At 38.9% G+C, this 20,752-nt stretch overlaps 1 protein-coding gene across 1 annotated transcript in view; it reads right to left on the bottom strand.

The window, feature by feature from the left end:
- The window catches only part of LOC133631538 (dynein axonemal heavy chain 8-like), a 200,699-nt gene that overhangs the window by 64,687 nt on the left and 115,260 nt on the right, over positions 1-20,752 (bottom strand). Inside the window, exons 50-61 of the mRNA XM_062023834.1 lie at positions 18,337-18,578; positions 14,364-14,504; positions 14,064-14,295; positions 13,856-13,998; positions 13,655-13,789; positions 10,871-10,993; positions 5,761-5,974; positions 5,584-5,693; positions 5,344-5,507; positions 3,299-3,491; positions 3,096-3,218; positions 2,898-3,028 (exon numbers count right to left, since the gene is read on the bottom strand). Coding sequence (XP_061879818.1) covers positions 2,898-3,028; positions 3,096-3,218; positions 3,299-3,491; positions 5,344-5,507; positions 5,584-5,693; positions 5,761-5,974; positions 10,871-10,993; positions 13,655-13,789; positions 13,856-13,998; positions 14,064-14,295; positions 14,364-14,504; positions 18,337-18,578 — 1,951 coding nt within the window. The remainder of the gene's footprint in view (positions 1-2,897; positions 3,029-3,095; positions 3,219-3,298; positions 3,492-5,343; positions 5,508-5,583; positions 5,694-5,760; positions 5,975-10,870; positions 10,994-13,654; positions 13,790-13,855; positions 13,999-14,063; positions 14,296-14,363; positions 14,505-18,336; positions 18,579-20,752) is intronic.

Here is a 20,752-nt window from a genome sequence, read left to right on the forward strand (position 1 = left end):
TGTTTTCTAATGACCGTAAGTCTTGAACTATACAAAGTATTTCAATGGTTGGAATCTACACTTTTGCATGATATACTAGTTACTATGGTCATCTAATTAGTTACTATGGTCATCTAATTAGTTACTATGGTCATCTAATTAGTTACTATGGTCATCTACGTCACAGCAGCTCAGACGAGGCACCAAGCACTGTGGGCGGGAAGCGTTTCCACAGACGCAGAAGGAGATTTTTTAACAACAAAGTTTTAAAGCTTAGTGATATATCAGATATATCAGATTGTAGTTGGGTTTATTTTGTACCCTTCGCGTTCATATTTCACTGTTCGTTGCATTTTTGTTGCGTTTCACTTGATTGTAAAATATGTCGATCAAAAGGGGGTGTGACGTTCATATTTTGTCAATATTCAGTGTTTTATCCTTCATAGAAAAATTTTAAATTCCATTGCGTTTTTTCAGGCGGTCTGTCATAACGTTTTTAGCATTCAATCAGACATTATTGTGAGGTTTTGTATTAGTGTTCCTAAAAATAGATACAGTATACCGGCCCCCAGACACATTTTTTTCTCTAAATGTGGCCCCCCCGAGTCAAAATAATTGCCCAGGCCTGCTTTAAAGGCCTACTGAAATGATTTTTTTTAAATTTAAACGGGAATAGCAGATCCATTCTATGTGTCATACTTGATCATTTCGCGATATTGCCATATTTTTGCTGAAAGGATTCAGTAGAGAAAATCTACGATAAAGTTCGCAACTTTTGCTCGCTGATAAAAAAAAGCCTTGCCCCTACCGGAAGTAGCGTGACGTCACAAGCGGTAGTGCTGCTCACAATTCCCCGTTGTTTACAATGGAGCGAGAGATATTCGGAGCGAGAAAGTGACGATTACCCCATTAATTTGAGCGAGGATGAAAGATTCGTGGATGAGGAACGTGAGAGTGAAGGACTAGAGTGCAGGGCAGGACGTATCTTTTTTCGCTCTGACCGTAACTTAGGTACAAGGGCTTTCTCCTTTTTCTATTGTGGATCACGGATTTGTATTTTAAACCACCTCGGATACTATATCCTCTTGAAAATGAGAGTCGAGAAGGCGAAATGGACATTCACAGTGACTTTTATCTCCACGACAATACATCGACGAAGCTCTTTAGCATGAGCTAACGTGATAGCATCTGTCTCAAATGCAGATAGAAACAAAATAAAAAAATCCCCGACTGGAAGGATAGACAGAAGATCCACAATACTACTATCCGGAGACACCGAACCAAACACTGGACATGTAAATACACGGTTAATGCTGTGCCGCCTGTCGAAGCCTGGCAATGCTGTTGCTAACGACGCTAACATAGCAACGGGACCTCGTCAGAGCTATGATAAAAACATTAGCGCTCCAACTACGCCAGCCAGCCCTCATCTGCTCATCAACACCCGTGCTCACCTGCGTTCCAGCGTTCGACGATGCGGTCGGCGGCCCGTAGACGTAGGAAGTCAAGGTGAGGTCGCCGCTAGCGCGGCTGCTATCCAACAAAGTCCTCCTTGTTGTGTTGCTACAGCCAGCCGCTAATACACCGATCCCACCTACAACTTTCTTCTTTGCAGCCTCCATTGTTCATTAAACAAATTGCAAAAGATTCACCAACACAGATGTCCAGAATACTGTGGAATTTTGTCGAAGAAAACAGAGCTGTTTGTATTGTGTCCAAAAGGGTCCAAACACTTCCGTGGACCTCGCGACGTCACGCGCATACGTCATCCTCCAAAGGCGTTTTGAACCGGAAGTTCCCCGGGAAATTTAAAATTGCACTTTATAAGTTAACCTGGCCGTATTGGCATGTGTTGCAATGTTAAGATTTCATCATTGATATATAAACTATCAGACTGCGTGGTCGCTAGTAGTGGCTTTCAGTAGGCCTTTAAAGTCATATCCAACAATTGTGACAACTACTTTTTACTGTCAACTGAGTTCCGTTTTTTAGCGATGTCTGCTGGTGGTGTGCCTCCGCATTTTTTCAACGCAAAAAATGTGCCTTGGCTCAGAAAAGGTTGAAAAACACTGGTCTGGCGCATGGTGTTTGGATCTCAGTTCATTTTGGCCCGAAGTGAGCTAATTTGATCGTTGCAAAGCTAGATATTCTCTGAATCTCAGTTCATTTTGGCCCGAAGTGAGCTAATTTGATCGTTGCAAAGCGAGATATTCTCTGAATCACAGTTCATTTTGGCCCGAAGTGAGCTAATTTGATCGTTGCAAAGCTAGATATTCTCTGAATCTCAGTTCATTTTGGCCCGAAGTGAGCTAATTTGATCGTTGCAAAGCTAGATATTCTCTGAATCTCAGTTCATTTTGGCCCGAAGTGAGCTAATTTGATCGTTGCAAAGCTAGATATTCTCTGAATCTCAGTTCATTTTGGCCCGAAGTGAGCTAATTTGATCGTTGCAAAGCTAGATATTCTCTGAATCTCAGTTCATTTTGGCCCGAAGTGAGCTAATTTGATCGTTGCAAAGCTAGATATTCTCTGAATCTCAGTTCATTTTGGCCCGAAGTGAGCTAATTTGATCGTTGCAAAGCTAGATATTCTCTGAATCTCAGTTCATTTTGGCCCGAAGTGACCTAATTTGATCGTTGCAAAGCTAGATATTCTCTGAATCTCAGTTCATTTTGGCCCGAAGTGAGCTAATTTGATCGTTGCAAAGCTAGATATTCTCTGAATCTCAGTTCATTTTGGCCCGAAGTGAGCTAATTTGATCGTTGCAAAGCTAGATATTCTCTGAATCTCAGTTCATTTTGGCCCGAAGTGAGCTAATTTGATCGTTGCAAAGCTAGATATTCTCTGAATCTCAGTTCATTTTGGCCCGAAGTGAGCTAATTTAATTGTTGCAAAGCTAGATATTCTCTGCTTCTTACTTGGTCAGTGTGATCTGGTTGACTTGGTATCCTGCTATGTATGAGGACAGACGAGTCAAACTCTGCTTTCCCGATCCTCCCACGCCCACCAACAGGGCGTTGCCGGTGTCCGTGCGAATGATGCGCGAGATCTATCGGAAAGGATCAACAGTCCATGTCTGACGTCTTGCAGGCGTCATCAAAAAGCGGCGGCTGTACCTTGACCAGGTGAGTCATGGCGTCTGTGAAGAACACCAAGTCCATCGCCGAACCCCTCACTTCGTCATTGTGCTTGGCCTGATAGAACCTGAGTTTCTCCTCCAGGAACGCATAAGACGGCACCTGGCGAAAAGTTTCGTCAAGTTAATGGACGTCAAAAACCTCTCACGGCACGCATTACTGAACAGAGTGGAAGTTCGTACCAGCTCGTAAATTTTGGGGGCATCAAAGCTGGCACCTTCGTCTTCCTCACCAGTCGGCTCGGGGGCCTCTCTCAGGAAGTCAACAAAGAATGGATCAGTGTGAAGGTCTGCGACGAGGCCCGGGTCAACATGCTCTTTGACCACGCGGGTTATTGCATTCTCAAACCACTCCTTATCCTCGGGGCAAATAAACCTAAAGAAAAGAAATCAGTTTGTGCTGTTTTCACTAGGGGGGTCTCGATCCAATTTTGGCAAATAAACAGTATTCAACAAGCATGGTGAAGAGGTTCATTTAGCCTACTGATGTGTATTTATAAATGGTTGATTTATATAGGCTAGTAAGGTAAAGTTTTGTACCTTACCTGAAAATTGTCAGGTACAAAACTTTACCTTACTAGCCTATATAAATCAACCATTTATAAATATTCACACTGCAAAAACTGAATTTTAAGTAAGATGAAATATCTCAAAAAAGGCTTTAAAGCGGCGAGCAAAGCGCCGTCATTTTTGTCAATTTTTCCACGAAATCCCGATTTTCGAAGTAATGTTATGCTTTGATACGCTCTGATACGCTCTGATACTCTCTGATACAAATTAGTTGCCGCTTTGTTACCGTTCCTCACGATTTGATCCCGCTTTGATACGCTCTAAATCACGCTTTGATACGTTTTATTACGCTTTATTATGCTCTGATGCGATCATGACGCTTTAAATCAGGCTCTGACACGATTATCAAGCTCTGTTGTGCATTGTTACAACAAAAATAAGAAAAAAATTAGAAAAACTCAGTATACTGTTTTCCACACATTTTTTTATATTCATATATTTTTTCAATTTCTCTTTTTTTTCCGTTATATTATGTTTTATATCTTCATTTCTTTTATTTTTGTCATCTTAATAAATATATATCTTTCATTTCTTATGCTAGTTGAAAATAATAAAAGGCATTTCTTTTATAAAACGTAACTTTTTCTCTTTATTATTAACATTTTCATACAGAAAAATTATAGACAGTAATGTCAAACTGCAACATCAAACAGCAAACTCTAAAGAAGTACAGAAACAATGATCATCGTATAAAAAAGGCAATGATGCAAAAGGGAATGGATTTTGTTGGAAGCAGATCAGAATCATATCCATATTTAAGTGTTACTTCTTTCTAAACTCCTATAGTCATATAAAGAATAGCTAGTATTCTTCCTTCTTTTGAGGTCTCATAGTAAGGTGTCGGCCTTCTAGATTGGAATGTGTCAGAGTAGAGATAACTCGGAGTAGTCTAAACAACGGGAGTGGGGGCGAGGGACAGAGAGAGGATCATGGGACTTCCGTGGGTTTGGGAGAGACCGAGCTAGACCTGGGGGAGGGAACGCTGGTGTACTAGATTGGTCTCATGTTTGTCCTCTAAGCTTGGAGAATAAACCACAAAATACCAACTTCTGCCTGGTGATTGAATATAAACATCAGCTTATTGCCATAAAAAGAATCTGGGAGAGACTAGCAATTTGAATGCTGGTCAACGCGACAATTTGTAATCCTGTGTTGGTTTTACATAAAAGCTTCAATGTCACTAGTCAATATCACAGTCACTTCCTATTTGTAGGGGTCCGCGCTTTGAACCAAGATCTGTTAAGCTTTCCTACGCTTTTAGTCAAGTTTTGCTGAGCTTTGTCAGGCTTTGTCACGCTTTCATACGCTCTCGGCGCTTTATTCCATTCTTGACAGAGCGCAGAATTTTTTTAAACCGTTTAAAATTTTTTGGCGAACTTGCCGCATGTCCCGCTTCACTACAAGCTTTCCCACGATCCATTAGGACCCTCACGCTTTAATCAGGCTTTGTTACGCTATAACGCCGCTTTGCATGCCGCTTTAAAGCGCCGTTGGTGTGAACCTAGCATTATAGTCCGAAAAATACGGTATGTATGATTCCTGCTGATGTCGTAGCGGATCGACATCGGTATCAGCCAATACTCAAGGCTCAAATATCGGTATCGTATCAGGAGCAACAAAGTTGTACAGTTTTCACACATGCTGTCCGCAGAGCGTACCTGTCAGCGACCACCCGCGTGCATTCGCTCTTAAATAGTGCCAAGAGGGTATTAAAGTCGTTGCACTGTTCCGCCTCCACCTTCAGCATTCCCTGCCAGATCCTGGACAAATCTCTCAAGTTGAAGATGTAGTGGAACTTGGAGGGCGTGGGCAGCATCTTTATCTGTTGCAAAGGTCATGTCAGCAACTCGTCATGCATGAGTCCGTCCTAGGTCTGTCTGGAATAACAGTGGGCTTACTTTTGTCCACTGCCATACAATCCTGCCAGCGGACACAAGCTTCTTCACCATACCAGTAATTTGCGGCTTGAACTTCCTGCACTCGTCGAAATAGCCGCAGCCAATTATACCTGCAAAAAAAACCCCAAAAAACCGTTAAGAACGTTCAAATCGTGATTTCTTTTATAAGACGGCTACCAAAGATTTTGTCGATGGAGGTGTTGGAAGGCAGCGTGCAGTTGAAGACGGTGTACTGCCTCTTGAGCCTCTGCGGGATGTCGTTTCGCCCACCGCCCGGGTGGATCATGGCAGCCAGCATTTGCACGTCCACAATTGTGATGAAGTCGCCGGGCTTGTCCAAGTTGTACATGCCGCCCATTTCCATCATTTGGCGGACAATCTCGTTGGTGATCTGGAAGCAAAGAAAGCAACTTCCATTTAAAGCTGCTGTGTGTCAGTTAGGTACCGTATTTTTCGGAGTATAAGTCGCACCGGCCGAAAATGCATAATAAAGAAGGAAAAAAACATATATACACTACCGTTCAAAAGTTTGGGGTCACCCAAACAATTTTGTGGAATAGCCTTCATTTCTAAGAACAAGAATAGACTGTCGAGTTTCAGATGAAAGTTCTCTTTTTCTGGCCATTTTGAGCGTTTCATTGACCCCACAAATGTGATGCTCCAGAAACTCAATCTGCTCAAAGGAAGGCCAGTTTTGTAGCTTCTGTAACAAGCTAAACTGTTTTCAGATGTGTGAACATGATTGCACAAGGGTTTTCTAATCATCAATTAGCCTTCTGAGCCAATGAGCAAACACATTGTACCATTAGAACACTGGAGTGATAGTTGCTGGAAATGGGCCTCTATACACCTATGTAGATATTGCACCAAAAACCAGACATTTGCAGCTTGAATAGTCATTTACCACATTAGCAATGTATAGAGTGTATTTCTTTTAAGTTAAGACTAGTTTAAAGTTATCTTCATTGAAAAGTACAGTGCTTTTCCTTCAAAAATAAGGACATTTCAATGTGACCCCAAACTTTTGAACGGTAGTGTATAACATGCTATACGTTTACCAAACAATCTGTCACTCCTAATCGCTAAATCCCATGAAATCTTATACGTCTAGTCCAGGGGTCGGCAACCCGCGGCTCTAGAGCCGCATGCGGCTCTTTAGCGCCACATGCGGCTCTTTAGCGCCGCCCTAGTGGCTCTCTGGAGCTTTTTCAAAAATGTATGAAAAATGGAAAAAGACGAGGGGAAAAAATAATAATGTTTTAATATGGTTTCTGTAGGAGGACAAACATGACACAAACCTCCCTAATTGTTATAAAGCACACTGTTTGTATTAAACAGGCTTCACTGATTCAAGTATTTGGCGAGCGCCGTTTTGTCCTACTAATTTTGGCGGTCCTTGAACTCACCGTAGTTTGTTTACATGTATAACTTTCTCCGACTTTCTAAGACGTGTTTTATGCCACTTCTTTTTCTGTCTCATTTTGTCCACCAAACTTTTAACGTTGTGCGTGAAGGCACAAAGGTGAGTTTTGTTGATGTTATTGACTTGTGTGGAGTGCTAATCAGACATATTTGGTCACTGCATGACTGCAAGCTAATCGATGCTAACATGCTATTTAGGCTAGCTATATGTACATATTGCATCATTATGCCTCATTTGTAGGTATAGATAGATAGATAGATAGATAGATAGATAGATAGATAGATAGATAGATAGATAGATAGATAGATAGATAGATAGATAGATAGATAGATAGATAGATAGATAGATAGTACTTTATTGATTCCTTCAGGAGAGTTCCCTCAGGAAAATTTAAATTCAACCAGCAGCAGTGTACAAAATTGTAGAAAATAAAAAGTAAATAATGGGGGTATAAATGGAGACAAAATAGAAAAATATTACAATAGAATAAAAATAAAAAGCAACGATGAGAATAAAAATATAACAGTAAAATAAGAATATAACAAGAGAAACTAGGCAGTAGTGACCATGTTATGAAAAAGTATTTCACTGTTATTGTTTTGCATCCCCTGTCATCCTAGTACCCCCCCCCCCCCCCCCCCCAGAGAGGAGTCATAGTATATTTGAGGTCATTTAGTTTCCTTTAAGTCCTCTTAATTCAATTTATATCTCATGACACACTATCTGTATGTAATATGGCTTTTAATTTGTTGCGGCTCCAGACAGATTAGTTTTTTGTATTTTTGGTCCAATATGGCTCTTTCAACATTTTGGGTTGCCGACCCCTGAGCTAGTCTCTTACGTGAATGAGATAAATAATATGATTTGATATTTTTCGGTAATGTGTTAATAATTTCACTAGGGATGTCCGATAATGGCTTTTTGCCGATATCCGATATGCCGATATTGTCCAACTCTTTAATTACCGATACCGATATCAACCGATATATACAGTCGTGGAATTAACACATTATTATGCCTAATTTGGACAACCAGGTATGGTGAAGATAAGGTACTTTTTAAAAAAATGAATCAAATAAAATAAGATAAATAAATTAAAAACATTTTCTTGAATAAAAAAGAAAGTAAAACAATATAAAAACAGTTACATAGAAACTAGTAATTAATGAAAATTTGTAAAATTAACTGTTAAAGGTTAGTATTATTAGTGGACCAGCAGCACGCACAATCATGTGTGCTTACGGACTGTATCCCTTGCAGACTGTATTGATATATATTGATATATAATGTAGGAACCAGAATATTGATAACAGAAAGAAATGGGGGGGAGGGAGGTTTCTTGGGTTGGTGGACTAATTGTAAGTGTATCTTGTGTTTTTTATGTGGATTTAATAAAAAAACAAAAAACAAAAAAAACAAAAAAAAAACGATACTGATAATAAAAAAAAACGATACCGATAATTTCCAATATTACATTTTAACGCATTTATCATCTCTAAATTTCACACATAAGTCGCTCCTGAGTATAAGTCGCACCCCCGGCCAAACTATGAAAAAAACTGCGACTTATAGTCCGAAAAATACTGTACACTGCAAAAAGTGAAATCTAAGTAAGATGAAATATGTCAAATAAGGGTGATATTTGCTTATTTTCTGTCTGATAAGATAATTCTTCTCACTAAGCAGATTTTATGTTAGAGTGTTTTACTTGTTTTAAGGGTTTTGGTCCTAAATGATCTCAGTAAGATATTACAGCTTGTTGCTGAGATTTGATGAGCTATATTGAGTAAAACATGCTTGAAACTAGAATATCAACTGTTGCAAAGCTGTGTCATCAACACTCACAAGTAGAAAACTACTTTTTTAAAGTAATCATTTCTTATTTCAAGCATGAAAAAAAAAATAATTATGTCAAGATAATGGCACTAGCATTTACTTAATTTAAGAATATTTTTCAACATATTGAGCAAAAAGGTCTCTTTTTTTTCTATCAAGAAAAGTGCACTTGTTATTAGTGAGAATATACTTATTTTAAGGTATTTTTGGGTTCATTGAGGTTAGCTAATTTTACTTGTTTTTGGAAAGTCTTGACAAGCCAAATTTTCTTGTTCTATTGGCAGATAATTTTCCTTAGTTCAAATAAAATACCCCTCATTTTTGTATTTTTTTTTCTTGTTTTTGAACACTGACTTTTTGCAGTGTAGTCCTTTGTTCAACTTATTTAGTTATACTAGTGGTGTTCCTCAAGGTTCCATTTTAGGTCCACTCTATTTCATTACGTGGGCTATTCAACTGGTGGGTTCAGTTAAAAAAAAACATGTCAGAGAGTCACATTTTTGCAGCAGATTCTTAAAAACAGGAGAGTGCTGTCATATAGATGATCTTTGACTAGCTTTTTTGCAAAAAAAAAAAAAAACCCTCTGTAACTTTGACAAAATACATGTCTACTGTAGAGGACACTGGTTGTCTGGAATAAACAAAATAAGAATATTCTGCAGAAATAGGACAGTAACATATTTTGTCATGCAAGTAAATATATAAACACTTTTTTGGATGAATACTTTTCACTGCAAAAACTGCAATCTAAGTAAGATGAAATATTTTAAATAAGGGTGATATTTGCTTATTTTCTGTCTGATAAGATAATTCTTCTCACTAAGCAGATTTTATGTTAGAGTGTTTTACTTGTTTTAAGTGTTTTGGTCCTAAATGATCTCAGTAAGATATTACAGCTTGTTGCTGAGATTTGATGAGCTATATTGAGTAAAACATGCTTGAAACTAGAATATCAACTGTTGCAAAGCTGTGTCATCAACACTCACAAGTAGAAAACTACTTTTTTAAAGTAATCATTTCTTATTTCAAGCATGAAAAAAAAAATAATTATGTCAAGATAATGGCACTAGCATTTACTTAATTTAAGAATATTTTTCAACATATTGAGCAAAAAGGTCTCTTTTTTTTCTATCAAGAAAAGTGCACTTGTTATTAGTGAGAATATACTTATTTTAAGGTATTTTTGGGTTCATTGAGGTTAGCTAATTTTACTTGTTTTTGGAAAGTCTTGACAAGCCAAATTTTCTTGTTCTATTGGCAGATAATTTTCCTTAGTTCAAATAAAATACCCCTCATTTTTGTATTTTTTTTTCTTGTTTTTGAACACTGACTTTTTGCAGTGTAGTCCTTTGTTCAACTTATTTAGTTATACTAGTGGTGTTCCTCAAGGTTCCATTTTAGGTCCACTCTATTTCATTACGTGGGCTATTCAACTGGTGGGTTCAGTTAAAAAAAAACATGTCAGAGAGTCACATTTTTGCAGCAGATTCTTAAAAACAGGAGAGTGCTGTCATATAGATGATCTTTGACTAGCTTTTTTGCAAAAAAAAAAAAAAACCCTCTGTAACTTTGACAAAATACATGTCTACTGTAGAGGACACTGGTTGTCTGGAATAAACAAAATAAGAATATTCTGCAGAAATAGGACAGTAACATATTTTGTCATGCAAGTAAATATATAAACACTTTTTTGGATGAATACTTTTCACTGCAAAAACTGCAATCTAAGTAAGATGAAATATTTTAAATAAGGGTGATATTTGCTTATTTTCTGTCTGATAAGATAATTCTTCTCACTAAGCAGATTTTATGTTAGAGTGTTTTACTTGTTTTAAGTGTTTTGGTCCTAAATGATCTCAGTAAGATATTACAGCTTGTTGCTGAGATTTGATGAGCTATATTGAGTAAAACATGCTTGAAACTAGAATATCAACTGACTCGGCCGGGGTTTGAACTCACACCCTACCCATCTCAGGGCGTACACTCTAACCACTAGGCCACTGAGTAGGTTGCACACACTCTTCACACCTGATCTCCCCATTCGTTGACAAGAGGCATATTGATGTCATCAACAAAGATTGACATCCTGCGGCCCCCAGGCGGTCCGTAGGTGCTGCCGACCCTTTTCTCGATGTAGCTCTCCACCGTGCGCTGGAATGACACATGATTTGAAATTGTCGCATCAGCAAATTCTGCCAGATACATATCAATTAACAATATGTCTACATAGTTTAGACATATTGTTCCACCATAATGACCAACATTAAAATACAGTAGCGTAGTAAGCCCCGGGGACGGCGTGGCGCGGTTGGGAGAACCTGAAGGTTGCTGGTTCGATCCCCAGCTTCTACCAACCTAGTCACGTCCGTTGTGTCCTTGAGCAAGACACTTCACCCTTGCTCCTGATGGGTCATGGTTGAGCCTTGCATGGCAGCTCCCGCCATCAGTGTGTGAATGTGTGTGTGAATGGGTGAATGTGGAAATAGTGTCAAAGCGCTTTGAGTACCTTGAAGGTAGAAAAGCATTATACAAGTATAACCCATTTATTATTTACATAAGTATCCATTAAAAAACAAGACAGAGGTTTTATTTAACAGCAGTGTTTCCCACACATTCATTTATTTGTGGCGGCCCGCCACGAAAGAATTACGTCCGCCACAAATTTAAAAAAAATAATAATAATAATAATAATAATTATTATTATTATTTTATTTTATTTTTTTGTCCTGTCCAGCTTCTCAGGTAAATCATATAGTTGATGTAGATGCCCATATCGGCTGTTCAGATTTACTTTACAAAAGAGAAGTGTAGGATACTTCTCTTGTTGCCTTATTTGTATTTGACCACTACTGTTTTCTGTTTATTTGTTACTGACTGTGGCAGGACACCTCTGCCTCTGTTTCACTTTATGTTGCTGGTAAATAATATGGTTGTAGTAGTAGGCTAAAGTTAAATTATTTAGTATGCACTAATTAAAGGGGCAGAGCTTTAAGAGACATTTTAGCTTTTATATTTTATAAGATATATTTTTTGTAAGAACCACAATTAATAAATATATTTCAGTGAATAACTTATTGTTCAAATCTGTATATAAATATGTACATAAAGTGTTGTACTTATATTGTAAAATGGATGGATGGACGTTTAAAACAAAACTGTTATTATTAATTAGTAAGTATACATTTATTGAGCCTTTTTAGAGAAAATCATATCATTGTAGTAAATTATGCAAATTACTCGATGATGTCATGGTGACCACGCCCATAGCCACGCCCCCACCACCACAGGTATCTTGGCAGTTTATGGGAAACACTGAACAGGTATAATATTTTTTAGGGATGTCCGATAAAATCGGCAGTCCGATTTTATCGGCCGATAAATGCTTTAAAATGTAATATTGGAAATTATCGGTTTCAAAATTATCTGTATCGGTTTCAAAAAGTAAAATGTATGACTTTTTAAAACGCCGCTGTGTACACGGACATAGGGAGATGTACCAGAGCGCCAATAAACCTTAAAGGCACTGCCTTTATGTGCCGGCCCAGTCACATAACATCTGTTGCTTTTCACACACACAAGTGAATGCTACGCATACTTGGTCAACAGCCATACAGGTCACACTGAGGGTGGCCATATAAACAACTTCAACACTGTTACAAATATGCGCCACACTGTGAACCCACACCAAACAAGAATGACAAACACATTTCGGGAGAACATCCGCACCGTAACACAACATAAACACAACAGAACAAATACCCAGAACCCCTTGCAGCACTAACTCTTCCGGGACGCTACAATATACACCCCAGCTACCACCAAACATCGCCCCCCCCCACCATGTTAAAAAAAAAAAGCACTTTGTGACTTCAATAATAAATATGGCAGTGCCATGTTGGCACTTTGTTCCATAACTGGAGTTGAAGTTGTTCTCTTATTTTGGAAAAACCTTGTTTTTGATTGATTGATTGAAACTTGTATTAGTAGATTGCACAGTACAGTGCATATTCCGTACAATTGACCACTAAATGGTAACACCCGAATAAGTTTTTCAACTTGTTTAAGTTGGGGTCCACGTTAATAAATTCATGGTAAAGTTACATTGTTTAATGCATCCAGCGGGGCAACACAACAAAATTAGGCATAATAATGTGTTAATTCCACGACTGTATATATCGGTATCGGTTGATATCGGAATCGGTAATTAAGAGTTGGACAATATCTGGAATGATCTTCCACTCCATGTGAGACAGGCCCCTTCTTTGGCTATTTTTAAGACCCTTCTTAAAACCCATTTTTATTCACTGGCTTTTAACCCAGCATGAGACTTTAAACTGTTTTTAACTTTTAACTTTTTTAACTGTTTTTAACTGCTTTTTATCTAACAAAATTGTTCTTAGGGTAATTTTGTATTTGCTTTTTTAATGTGTATTTTACTTCTGTTTTAAATTTTATTTTTTAGTCTGTCCTTTGCCTTTATTTCTTTGTGGTGTACAGCCCTTTGTTTTTCAACTGTGGTTGTTTTTAAAGGGCTTTATAAATAAAGTTGGTATGGTATGGTATGGTATGGTGTATCGGAATATCGGCAAAAAAACCATTATCGGACATCCCTAATATTTTTGGCCACTTAACGTCACACACTATTTAAACAGTAACACTATGTCTATAGAAAAATAAAACACAGTACTTTAATCAAGTGATTTTTTTGGTGTACCACTAGATGGAGCCCGCATACCACATTTTGAGAATCACTATAAACAATAGAACAAGTGCACCCATTGTTGTGACCAGTGAGGGTATCTGCGCTTCTACCTGAAACATTATGGGTTCCGTGGCGGATGAGAAGTTTAGCGACTTGAACAGGTCCGTCTCGGGGTCAAATTTCTTGGCATGGCTTTTGATCATCACCGTTTTGGCCGTCCCTTGTTCACCAATCAGTAAGACGGCCTACAAGAACACTGAAAATGAGCCATGATATGTTTTAAACACAGCTTTTGAAACAAAGCGCCCCACCTTTAATTGTTTGGCAATGATTTCCAGCAAGAACGCGGTCCTTGTGTTATCCACGTTGGGCACAAGGATGGAGGAGTAGTCCGGCACGTGGTCTGTTGGATATTCATACTCACCCACGTGTTCGTTCCAGTGACACCATTGACCTGGGACAGACGGTCCATGTTAAGAGCATCTGTACCATTACAAGCTTCAATGGAAGTGAGCATACCACTGCTATCGACCATGTACTCAAATATGGTCTCTCCCTCGTTGGTGCGAGGCAAATCGATGTTGGTGGCGTGTTCTCGGAGACAACCCTCCAGTTTGTCGCGGTCGTCCAATTCCAAAAGGGCCCCCAGACTCCACATTAGACCGAAGACAAAAAGGCGCTCCAGGTGTTTATCGTTTACTAGGCCGCCCATCTGCTTGGTTGGGATAAGGCCCTCCAGTATATTGACAGACTGAAACACAGATCCGATCATAAACAGATTATTTTGGGTTTGTTCTTATTCTGTGAATGTTTCCATACCTGCATGATGTAGTTGCACTCCAAAAATGCCATTTTAGGCTTCAGGTTCAGCCTCATGAATGTATAAGCGTCCCAAAATATCCTGTCATACAGAGCAATGATCTGCTCCGCTTCGTCAACGCTACGCTTGTTTGTCCAACCCTGGAAAACAAAGCGTTGCATTTGGTTTTTGTTGTCCTGTGTAATCACTCAGGCAAGTTTCAAGTTTATTCACAATGCCATATCACGATTACAACAGGAGTGAATATCCATTTAAGGATGGTGGTAAGTGAAAGGGTCCCCCCCAGATAAGCTAGAAGAAGCTTTTGGCAGGGGGTCCAGAGGTCAGTATATGCATGGAATGCTGAACATCAACCTTAAGAAAGTCAGTGACTTCACTATAAAAGTGGGTGACATTGTTATCACCAGGAAAGATGAGGTCACCTACCTAGGTTCCATTCTAGAGGCTAACCTTTCCTGTGATAAAATGCAACCAAGGTAATCAAAAAGGTTAACCAACGAACGAGATTTCTCTACAGAATCTCCTCTCTGGTCAACAAAAGCACCTTGAGGATTCTGGCGGGAACTCTCCTTCAACCCTTTTTCGATTACGCATGCACCTCCTGGTACCCTAGCACCTCCAAAACCCTCAAATCTAAACTCCAAACATCCCAGAACAAGCTAGTCAGGTTACTTCTAGACCTCCACCCCAGATCACACCTCACTCCTACCCACTTCTCTAAAGTGGGCTGGCTCAAGGTGGAGGACAGAGTTAAACAACTTGCACTGAGCCTGGTCTATAAAATCCGCTACATCTCCCTGATACCGAAGTACATGTCGAACTACTTCCTTAACGTAAATGACCGCCATAACCACAACACCACTAACCACGTTAAACCCAGATTCCGAACTAACAAAGGTCTTAACTCATTCTCTTTCTATGCCACATCAATGTGGAATGCGCTCCCAACATGTATAAAAGAAAGGGCATCTCTATCCTCCTTCAAAACCGCAATAAAAGTTCACCTCCAGGCAGCTACAACCCTAAACTAACACCCTCCCCGGATTGCTAATAATCAAATGTAAACAATCAAATGCAGATACTTTTTCTTATGCCTTCTGATCTCTCTCTCTCTCTCTCTCTCTCTCTCTCTCTCTCTCTCTCTCTCTCTCTCTCTCTCTCTCTCTCTATGTCCACTACTTGATGTCCATATCCTACCCCCCCCTGATTGTATATAATGTAAATAATTCAATGTGATTATCTTGTGTGATGACTGTATTATGATGATAGTATATATGATAGTATATATCTGTATCATGAATCAATTTAAGTGGACCCCGACTTAAGTTGAAAAACTTATTCGGGTGTTACCATTTAGTGGTCAATTGTACGGAATATGTACTTCACTGTGCAACCTACTAATAAAAGTCTCAATCAATCAATCAAAAGCACAAAAACGCGATATGACAAACACAAAATAGGAGCACAAAAGCAAGCATTCAGTCATATACAAGTCATATTGTTGATGTAGATGCCCATATCTGCTGTACATATTTACTTTACAAAAGAGAAGTGTGGGATACTTTTTTTTGCCCTATTTGTATTTAACTTTATTAAATAGATTTATTTAATGTTTGGCGCAGCCGGTCGGAGGAGGAGGGGATAGAAAGAAGAAAAAGGAAGACAGAGGGGGTATTTGCAGGGACAAGAGGTGGATAAGACACAGGGACAAAAACAACAACAGAAGGACATTGGAAAATATGGTGTGTACAAATATGATACGAAAAATGATAACAGAGAAGAAGTTAGTAGTAAATATCAATAACACAGAAATGACGATGAACAAAATTGCAGTACAAATGGAGCAATACAAATACCAATAGGAATAGCACTACTAATAATGAATAGTAAAAATAATTACCTCAATTATCAACAATACAATTGTTTCAAATGCAACACTATACATATGTAATGAAAACGAATTACAAAAGAAAGCAGATAAATGGAGGGGAATAAAGAGAAGCAAACTACATTAACCTTGTAGATTGTTATAGTAAAATAGATTAAGCTTTATAAGTGTGCCCTGTTTTACACAGTTTCCCCTAGGGCAGTGGTTCTCAAATGGGGGTACGCGTACCCCTGGGGGTACTTGAAGGTCTGCCAATGGGAACGTGAGATTTTTTAAAAATATTCTAAAAACAGCAACAATTCAAAAATCCTCGATGAATATATTTACTGAATAATACTTCAAAATATGAATGTAAGTTCATAAACTGAACATCAAATCAAGTAGGCTATTCCATTCATTACAATGCAACAATGCAATATTCAGTGTTGACAGCTAGATTTTTTGTGCACATGTTCCATAAATATTGATGTTAAAGATTTCTTTTTTTGTGAAGAAATGTTTCGAATGAAGTTCATGAATCCAGATGGATCTCTATTACAATCCCCAAAGAGGGCACTTTAAGTTGATGATTACTTCTATGCGTAGAAATATTTATTTATAATTCAATCACTTGTTTATTTTTCAACAAGTTTTTAGTTATTTTTATATCTTTTTTTCCAAATAGTTCAAGAAAGACCACAAAAAATTAGCAATATTTTGCACTGGTATACAATTTAATAAATCAGAAACTGATGACATAGTGCTGTATTCTACTTCTTTATCTCTTTTTTTCAACCCAAAATGCTTTGGTCTGATTAGGGGGTACTTGAATTAAAAAAATGTTCACAGGGGGTACATCACTGAAAAAAGGTTGAGAACCACTGCCCTAGGGGAACAATGTTAGTATGTGTTTGATGAAATGATTGTGTGATTTGACCACAGAACTTTCCTCCAGAAGGTCTTATCGTTGTCCATGTGATGTCAGATGAAACAAAAATGGAGCTGTTTGGCCACAATACCCAGCAATATGTTTGGAGGAGATAATGTAAGGCCTTTAATCCCAGGAACACCATGCCTACCGTCAAGCATTTTGGTGGTAGTATTATGCTCTGGGCCTGTTTTGCCGCCAGTGGAACTGGTGCTTTACAGAGAGTAAATGGGACAATAAAAAAGGAGGATTACCTCCAAATTCTTCAGGACAACGCAAAATCATCAGCCCGGAGGTTGGGTCTTGGGCGCAGTTGGGTGTTTTAACTGGACAATGACCCCAAACACACATCAAATGTGGTAAAGGAATGGCTAAATCAGGCTAGAATGAAAGTTTTAGAATGGCCTTCCCAAAGTCCTAACTTAAACGTGTGGACAATGCTGAAGAAACAAGTCCATGTCAGAAAACCAACACATTTAGCTGAACTGCACCAATTTTGTGGTCAAAAATTCAAGCAGAAGCTTGTGGATGGCTACCAAAAGCGCCTATTTGCAGGTAAACTTGCCAAGGGACATGTAAGCAAATATTAGCATTGCTGTATGTATACTTTTGACCCAGCACATTTGCTCAGATTTTCATTTTCTTTAATAAGAAAATGTAACTCATTAGAAAGGAAATTAAAGACAATGCGTCCCTGGGTTCTATTAACACTGATACAAATGTATATACGACGGATATTGCTCTCCAAAATAGTCTCTCTTTTTGATTAAATAACATTAGAGGAACTCCTGCGACGTGTAATTGGGACAATACAAACAACATGTTTACTTGACCCACTTCCTGGGAAACTTATCAAGAAGCTGTTTGTAATATTAGGACCATCAGTGCTAAATATTATAGACGTATCACTTTCCTCCGGCACTGTTCCCCTAGCATTAAAAAAAGCGGTTATTCATCCTCTGCTCTAAAGACGTAACCTCGATCCCGACCTCATGGTAAACTGCCGGGCCGTGTCCCACCTTCCCTTCATCTCGAAAATCCTTGAAAAAATTGTTACACAGCAGTTAAATGAACACTTAGCATACATGCATACACATATATATAACAATAATAATTACATACATACACACACACATATATAAAGATACAAATCCATACATAAGCATTTCAATGTTACCTTCAGTATGGGTGCCCAGGTGAGAGCTGAAGAGCTCATGAAGACCATACCGACACGGGACACGGTGGCCGGGGAGGCGTTCTCGATGTTGTGAACCTCAAACACCAGCTTGCAGGCCGGCGACATGGTGATACGGTCGCCGTTGGCCAGTGTGAGGGTCTTGTTGTCGTCCAGCACAGAGTTGAGGTTTTCAATCCAAATGGCGTCCACAGGGCCGTCCAGCACAATCCATATGATCTCCCCTGGAGACATTGGTCAATATGCTTTATACTGCACCTAATAGCATTATCCATCCAACCATCTTCTACTGCTTGGGGGCTGGAGCCTATCCCAGCTGCACTCAGGCGGAAGGGCAGGGTACACGCTAGACAAGTCTCACACCTCATCACAGGGCCAAAACAGATAGGCAACATTCACACTATAAATCGCCAGTGTGAATGATGAGAGTGCGGAAATATGACCACATCACACCAACTCTCAAATCCCTTCACAGGCTTCCTGTTCCACTCAGGATTGAATTCAAAGTCTCCCTACTAACCCACCAGTGCCTCCATGGAAATGCCCCCCTCTACCTCAAAGAACTACTCACCCCCGCTCCGGACAGGCTAACCTCCTCCAACCTCAGAGGACAAAGCTACGAACAATGGGAGACCGGGCTTTCTGCTCCGCCGCTCCCAGTCTGTGGAACACTCTCCCTGACCACCTGAGGGCACCACAGACTGTGGATGCTTTTAAAAAAAGCTTAAAAACCCTTCTTTTTAAAAAAGCATTTTTTTTTAGATATATGCATACTAGTTATAGCTATATGGCTGTTCTAGCTTTTATTTGTATTTATTTATTTATTTATTTTTTTTATACACTGTAGCACTTTGAGGTTGTTTATAGAGATGTCCGATATCATCGGGCGATAAATGCGTTAAAATGTAGTATCGGAAATTATCGGTATCGTTTTTTTTATTATCGGTATCGTTTTTTTTTGTTTTGTTTTTTTATTAAATCAACATAAAAAACACAAGATACACTTACAATTAGTGCACCAACCCAAAAACCTTCCTCCCCCATTTACACTCATTCATACAAAAGGGTTGTTTCTTTCTGTTATTAATATTCTGGTTCCTACATTATATATCAATATATATCAATACAGTCTGCAAGGGATACAGTCCGTAAGCACACATGATTGTGCGTGCTGCTGGTCCACTAATAGTACTAACCGTTAACAGTTAATTTGACAAATTTTCATTAATTACTAGTTTCTATGTAACTGTTTTTATATTGTTTTACTTTCTTTTTAATTCAAGAAAATGTTTTTAATTTATTTATCTTATTTTATTTTATACTTTTTTTTTAAAAGTACCTTATCTTCACCATACCTGGTTGTCCAAATTAGGCATAATAATGTGGTAATTCCACGACTGTATATATCGGTTGATATTGGTATCGGTAATTAAAGAGTTGGACAATATCGGAATATCGGATATCGGCAAAAAGCCATTATCGGACATCCCTAGTTGTTTACTCAATGTAAAGTGCTTTTTACAAATAAAATCTATTATTATTATTATTATTAACATTGACACTCACATTCACACACTAGGGCCAATTTAGTGTTTCCGATAAACCTATCCCCAGGTGCATGTCTTTGGAGGTGGGAGGACGCCGGAGTACCTGGAGGGAACCCACGCAGTCACGGGGAGAACATGCAAACTCCAAACAGAACAACCCTGAGCCAGGACCTTCTTATAGCGAGGCAGGAGCACTAACCAATGTACCACCAACAATTGTTTAAGTGAGGTCCACGAAAGGTACCTTAGTGGATTTGAGCCTCGTCAAAGACTCAGGTGCAGTAATACGGTATTGTGGAATAAAAAATGTAGAGCGGTGAGAGTGCAGGCCAGTGGAGAAAAAAGATGCAGGGAGGGAAAAATTGGGTTTAAAGGCCTACTGAAATGAATTTTTTTTATTTAAACGGGGATAGCAGATCCATTCTATGTGTCATACTTGATCATTTCGCGATATTGCCATATTTTAGCTGAAAGGATTTAGTAGAGAACATCGACGATAAAGTTCGCAACTTTTGGTCGCTGATAAAAAAAGCCTTGCCTGTACCGGAAGTAGCGTGACGTCACAGGTTGAAAGGCTCCTCACATTTTCCCATTGTTTACACCAGCAGCGAGAGCGATTCGGACCGAGAAAGCGACGATTACCCCATTAATTTGAGCCAGGATGAAAGATTCGTGGATGAGGAACGTGAGAGTGAAGGACTAGAGTGCAGTGCAGGACGCATCTTTTTTCGCTCGACCGTAATTTAGGTACAAGCTGGCTCATTGGATTCCACACTCTCTCCTTTTTCTATTGTGGATCACGGATTTGTATTTTAAACCACCTCAGATACTACATCCTCTTGAAAATGAGA

Source organism: Entelurus aequoreus, linkage group LG16 (assembly GCF_033978785.1).
Source record: "Entelurus aequoreus isolate RoL-2023_Sb linkage group LG16, RoL_Eaeq_v1.1, whole genome shotgun sequence".
Lineage (NCBI taxonomy): Eukaryota > Metazoa > Chordata > Actinopteri > Syngnathiformes > Syngnathidae > Entelurus > Entelurus aequoreus.